The 6,996-nt window shown below is 42.5% G+C and overlaps 1 protein-coding gene across 2 annotated transcripts in view; it reads left to right on the plus strand.

Annotated features, from left to right (window-relative positions):
* The window catches only part of LOC119288188, a 95,122-nt gene that overhangs the window by 50,919 nt on the left and 37,207 nt on the right, over positions 1-6,996 (plus strand). For both annotated transcript variants that reach the window (XM_037567813.1, XM_037567814.1), the window contains exons 15-20: positions 2,035-2,109; positions 2,677-2,806; positions 3,064-3,501; positions 3,762-3,877; positions 3,985-4,039; positions 4,556-4,742. In XM_037567813.1, coding sequence (XP_037423710.1) covers positions 2,035-2,109; positions 2,677-2,806; positions 3,064-3,501; positions 3,762-3,877; positions 3,985-4,039; positions 4,556-4,742 — 1,001 coding nt within the window. The remainder of the gene's footprint in view (positions 1-2,034; positions 2,110-2,676; positions 2,807-3,063; positions 3,502-3,761; positions 3,878-3,984; positions 4,040-4,555; positions 4,743-6,996) is intronic.

The raw sequence follows: 6,996 nt of genomic DNA on the forward strand, positions 1-6,996 counted from the left end.
CGTGATCGGCCGGTCCGTAGACCTGAATACCTACTAGCTCGCGGAGCATAGCACAAATGCGGAAGTGAGCAGCAATAAAGAAAGCGCCCCTATCCCAGTTGATAATTTCATACGCAGCCCGGCTAAGACCCATCAACATGCCACCCGAACGCCCTACCGCGGGGGCAGAGTGCCACTCAAAACGTTCTAACAGATCTAACGCTAGCAGTTCATGGAAGCGGAAATCATTCTTAATCGTTTCCTGAAGCCCTACGATGTTCACGTCCTCTTTGCGCATGTACTCTTTCAGTTGGGTGCACCGACCCACGTGGCCAAAGCCACGGATATTCCAGAACAACGCTCGCATCCAAATGACGCGGTTGCGCAGCCGAACACCCCTAGAGGTGTCTGCTTTCGCCACGCGCCTCACCTTGCCCCTGCAAGGCGAGGGAGAAGGGGCAACCCCTGTTGCCTGTCCCTCCTCCTCGGGCATAGAAAGAACTACGACGGCCCCTCCCTCGGGCATCTATTTTACAGTGGTGAAATCATAACTCATATGGAAAGAGGCATCTTAGTCAAGAATTAGGCGATGCGCCGGAAGGGGATTATGTGGAAGGTGGTGTTGCACCATGAGATCGAGCAACATATCCAACAGAACATGATGGTCCAGAAGCAGACAAACAATGTTGGTTGGTCCAACCAAAGGTGAAACCTGGGGCAATCGCGCCCCCTTACCAAAAGGCTAAATTATGAGTTTTCACCCAGAGATAATGCGACATCAAGGCCAATCGCCAATATCACTATCCACCTCTCTACTGACATGCTCACACAGAACTACCTGGACAAAGGAGATTTCGCCAGAAGACACGACGTCATCATGTTCCTTCCGGTTGTTGTCACACCATCGTCTTGGCAATGGTACCTGTGCACACCATAATATAGCAACACCTAGCAGCCTCCGTAACCAGACGAGTTACCCGGATGCCACGTCTTGCTTGGGCCCAGATCCAGCCCATGATCAAGCGACATCTTGCTGGCTACTGCCGGCGGCATGTGCCAGCTTGCAGATCTGTGGCTCCACGCACAGTCAATCACCCTTCCCACACCATCATGCCTGCCGAAACAGCTCGCACCTCCATCATTGATGGCTGCTGGCCGGCACCATGACTCGACGCCTCCCTGGCCTCCAATCAGCCCCTCTGTACTCTGTGCCTTGTGAGGAAAACAAATCCATCGCCGCCATACTGTGGGTTTTACCCAGGGGCATCCTCCGACACTGACGAGGAGATGAGGGGCAGGATGGGATGGTGGAGGCAGCAGCTAATGTTTCTGTCGGGTCAGCCCGCAAGGAGTGATGTGATGTGAGGGACATGATCTGCTTTCAATTGTATTTTTTATATGTAAATAACAAATATTTGGATTTTCAACTGTAGGTATTTATTTCGAATTTATCAATATTATTGTTGAAAGTTGGGCATCGTGATTGTTGCCATGGTCTCTCGCATCTCTGCCACATCCTGATGCTCGCATGGCATCACAACAAACACCTTGACGATGCTACTACTTATTTATTTGTATTGAGAGCCCCTGCTGTTATTTCCTTTAGATGCCTACAAATTTCATATTGTGGTAGGATATGTCAGACTCGAACTTGCAAAACTTTTCCTTTATGTGTAACAAGAAGGGATTTACATATAATTTAGTCGCAAACCGAGCATAATTCACATGGTTAGGTTCCTTGTGGTGGAACCAGTTCACCTAGGTTTAAGTCATTCCTAAACATCCAATGCACGCAGGCGGCAGACGCCACCACCACGCAGTGCCCAATGAATAATAAGTATGTTTTCCTTTAGAGCACACAGTCATTTTTGTAATCATGCGCGTGTTTCCCAGCTTGACAAAAATAAATCGAAAATACCATAACTTGGCCTGAGCAGATGTACGGCTTGTTTTATTTGTCTAATCAAAAGGGAATTCCTTAACAGAGGACATAGTTAGTTCACATGACTTGTTCTTGTTCTTATCAGTTTATAAGCGAGTGCTTCCTTTCCACAGGCTTGAGGGAGTCCTTGACTATGCTTATGGAGGAACGATACATGGCATGGCATGTTTGATGGGACCAAAAAAATGGTAATTAATTTCCCCTTTGCCTTCTTTTAAGAGCAAATTGCTAACTGCAATTTAAGCGGAACCTAATGATAGGATATTTTGTTCACATGTATCAACTTCAGTAGTTGGGGAAATTACCAGAGCTTCTGGACGCTGCATATAATATTGTGTTCTCTTTCCAGAACAATGTACTACCTCTGCAAACTTTTATAGTTTTAGGTCGGTACTTAGTGATCTAAAACGTCTTATAAAAGTTTTCGGAGGGAGAGGGAGTAGAATTTATCAGATCAACTCATAGAACCCACACGACTATGCCACCAAAATGGATGGCATCCATCAGTAATCGATGCAGGAGGCAGGCACAAAATTTATTTACATCTTGTAATTTCGTGAGATGGAATTGCATATTTTTATATAATTGTCTATGCGTGCAAGCAAAATTAATGAAGAGCAATCAAAATCATCACCACCGACCTAATAACCTGGGAGCAAATTTATTTTCATTTGTATTCCCGAGCAACACTTTTTACATTATTCTCACTTCTTTTAGTCCAAACCTGTAAACCAATGTGTGTCTTTATATGATAGGTTTGTTATTGGACAAGAAGTTGCATTAACAATCCTGGGTATTGATAATGAGAAATATCAGAAGGACTCAAGGGAAACTAGTGAGCCACTGTTATGCGCTGATACGAGAACAGAAGACACAAATTCTGAGGTAACCTCACTGAATTTAAACTTACAAAGCTTTTACCTTTATGAATTTTTGAGACCGTTCTTTACATATCATGGAATGTATGATAAACGCACTTGTAACGTAAATCAAGTGGTGATGATGCATATCACCACAATCCATAGATTTATCCTTATATGGACTACATAGACAAAGAAGATGATCGAGTTTCTTTTTCCTGACTAGACTCTATTCATGTGAAAGTACGAAGGTTAACCATTATAATATTTCTTATCCTGCAGGTCATAACCCAAGGGTCAAATGAGCTTCTTCATGTCCACCCTCGAAAGCTCCATTTCCCCTTCCATACCCACAAGTTGATCCCATGCTCACTGAACCTAACAAACAACACGGATAAACATGTGGCATTTAGACTTAGCTTAGAAAAGGAAGCGATGTGGTCGTGGCATCCCTTCGTAAGGATGCCTCTCAGCGGAATTGTGCCGTCGAGATCCACTTATACTCTTGTCGTGACAGTGGGAGAGCTAGCACATCTACAACAGGAACAAAACTTTAATCTGATCCTGCAGAGCAGTATATCTGGGGATAAGTACATCTATACATTCCAAGACCAATCCGACTGTGATCAATTTTTTGAGGATGCTAAAGAGGCAGGGAATGTGGGGCCTGAGGTGAAACTAAAAGCGGTTTTGTCTCTGCAAGAACAGGCAATGTCTGAGGTGAGGTGGTGTAGGCAAAAAAGTATATATTGCTGCTCATGTTTACCATTCAAAGTAATAACGTTTGACTGTCAAGCCAGAGAGTTGTTTTGGTGTCATGCTCGTATTATTAAGAAGGCAAAATTTGCTAACTGCCTGCTATTCCCGCTGTTTCTTTTTTCTTGTTTTGAGTTCCTGTAAAATAAGAATGAGAGTTGGGTCAAAACTCGAAAGCAAAAGAGAGTGGATTTTTCTAGAACTTAATGTGTCAAAATTTGCAGAACGGATCGACTGGAGAAGATGTAGCCCCACCTTTAATAAACATTTGGGGTTTGTTCCACCCTAAGAATTCTTCTGGTTTCCTGTGTTCCCTAGATGCTGATCCGACAGAGTCATGGTGGGTACATAGCATATATAGTATGGGCATATGCATAGTTAACCTTTTGTTCAAGTGAGTCATTTCTTTGCGAAGATCCGAGCACTAATCTATTGTTGTCAACACAGGATTATAACAGGCCACCTCAATGGAGATGTTTCTATATGGAAGTGTGGCACGCAGGCATGTTAATGCATTCTCCTAGCATTACTTCCAGTACCATAGTCTAGGTGTTTGTTTAAGTTTTGTGATGGTCGTTTTTGGTGACAGCCTAAAAACAACTGTCACATTGCATGTCTCTTTTGCGTGATGGTTTTCGGATTAAGAATGCAGAATCCATGGTATCGTGACACACACAAATAAAATACTCCATTGCATTAATCCCTTCTTTACACAATAGTGTGAATTGGTTTTCTGAAAATAATGAGCTTCATAAACTTTGACCGATTCTATAGATAAAATCATCTATATCTATAACATAATATATGCCATATGAAAAATATATTTCATGAGAAATCTAATGTTATTGATTTGCTATTCTAGACGTTTGATAATTTTGTCTATGAACTTGGTGAAAGTTACAAAGTTTGATGTTGGAGAAATCCAATATGCAATATTTTGGAACAGAGGGAATAGCAAATCACAATGTAGTGTTTTCTTTACCTTGAATTAACAAATATCATCTATTATCACCATCAGAGAATGATGTCATCGATTAACACCTGGGAGGGAACAGGCCTCCTTGGGAATATCCTTAACACCCAATACAATGTTTATTCTGTTAAATTCATTACAAGGAGGCGATGGTTTGTGGCTGGGACATATGACGGATCCATTCATGTGTATAACTATGATACAAGAATGGACTTAGTAAAGAGATTCAAAGGTATTACCTTTCACTCCATGTATAGATTCATCATGTATTTCTTGCTTTTATCTTACTCAAGGGAAAACGTACATATATGCCACTCGAATTTTGTGACTTTCGAAAGAATGTCATGACAAAAACTCAACTTTGAAAAATGCCACAACTCTCTTACTCACACAAATGCAATTATCCATCTTTCCCATCGATACAAAATCATCATGGGTGTGTATTTGCGATTGAATTTCAATACTGGCCATGATGACCCAGCTCCTACCACTTCTAGCCAACCTGATTTCTTTCTGCCTCCATCTTCTAAAACCGTTGGATTTGTGACCGCATTTGCTTCTTCTAGGAGCCATTGCACATCTACAGTCGTACTAGTCTTCCACCCTCGCCTCTCCTTTTCCCAGCACCATCATGTATTGTTCTAGGCGCCGCCATACACCTGTGACGATTCCGCTATCGTCGTTGGACCCGCTCCTGTCATTTCTTCCCCCAACGCCATCATCCACTGCCCTTCCGACACCACACTCCTACTGCACAGTTCATCCCTGTGAGGCAGAAGAGATACAACACTAAGCTGGCCTTGCCTCGCGAATGGTGCCCCATCATGCTGACGTTGGTGTAGGGTCCAATAGCGGCAGGATCATGTCGAGCACGCTACAGGCCACATGGTTCTCGTTCTCCATGGCATAGTTGTATATCACATTGGCAGCATGGTAACACACCTCCTAATGGCCAACCAGGCGTACGCCGACTAGTGCCACCACATATTGTTGATTAATTAAGTATGTCTAGAGGGGGATGAATATACTACTAAGAAAAAAATCACTCTTTTTCCCAAGTTTTAGTTTCGTTGGTAAATTTAAGCTTTTCTGCAGTAATCTATCAAACACCCTACACATGCAAGGCTACAAGAGTATAGGGAGCAGAAAGTGAAAACTTTGCAATGGTAAAGTAAGAATGGAGTTGGAGATATGCAAACACGGGGTAGCTCGGTAAAGATTTTACCCCATGGTTTGAATAGTTGGCGAGTTCCCCGAAGGACTAGCCTTACTCATAGACTATCTACGGGCCCTTACAAAGTTCTTGTTTTCTTCAGAAACTTCAAGATTCCCAAGCACGTAAGTCACACACCCTCTGAAAATAATAAGATTGAGGTTGTTTGGTGATGAATACCTTGTTCTTGTACTTCAAAAGATGATAACTCAAACTCTCTCAAGATATTGCTTTTGGATCATTGAAGTAGAAGTGGAAAGCAAGGAGGGGATTAGATCTCAAACGACTGGTTTGGGTAGTTGAGTAGAAAGCCCTTTGAAATCAGCATAAGAAATATTCTCAGAAGATAAGTTATTATTAAATTTTGCTTCCTTTAGTGATGATGGTGAATATAGTCTGGGCTAGAAATCTGCCGTTACATAAAGCTCAAAAGCTCCAGAGTTATTAGCTCAGTTGTTCGACCTGGACAAAGGTGGTAACTTTCAAATCTCTTGGATAGTTTGAAGGGATAGCTTTCGAAGGCTCTGAGGCGACTACCTTGGCAGTGGCACACTCTCTGTAACCAATTCAAAAATTCCGAACGAAGGGCTCCGGAAATTCCGAGGGAGCAACATAGGGTTTGCAGGATACCTTGACGGTTCCAAGTGGAATACATGACAATTTCAGAGTGCTATGCTTTGCAACAACTATATCTGGATGAATCGCTCGCCTGTTCCAACTAGAAGAGCTCGGCAGCTTTGAGGTGTGAAACTTGGGTAGATATAGTGGAGGAATTTGAGAGCTTCTGTGGACATTTGGAGTTTGATCTTTAAGCAGTTAGAGAAAGAAACTCATCACGGCATCCTCATCTCCTTTTGATACTATCAATATGCCTATGAACTCAATGTGATCTTAGATCACTAAAATGGAAATGGAGAATACTTGGCTTGGCCAACAAATCTTCATGATAGTTCGCGGGGGTCATCTTTCATTTGTTTTGTTGCAACATGTAACATTCCAAAGATAAGCTAGATAAAACATTAGTTCTTCGAGATATGTTTACATTAATTACCAAAATCCACCAAGCGGATTAGATGCACTTTCACTTGCTCTCCACCTCAAGAAATAGGTTCACAATAGCAGTCGTTGCGTTTACCTGGACACTATCGTCCCTGGGCTGCAGCATTGATCGGTGCATGGCAAGTATCCATAGTGTGAAAAAAAGCTGCACCCACATCTCCTTATTTTATGGTGTTACCTCGTGCAACATGGCCATTGTCACCTTCTACTCCTT

Source organism: Triticum dicoccoides, chromosome 4A, assembly GCF_002162155.2.
Source record: "Triticum dicoccoides isolate Atlit2015 ecotype Zavitan chromosome 4A, WEW_v2.0, whole genome shotgun sequence".
In the NCBI taxonomy this organism is placed as follows: Eukaryota; Viridiplantae; Streptophyta; class Magnoliopsida; order Poales; family Poaceae; genus Triticum; species Triticum dicoccoides.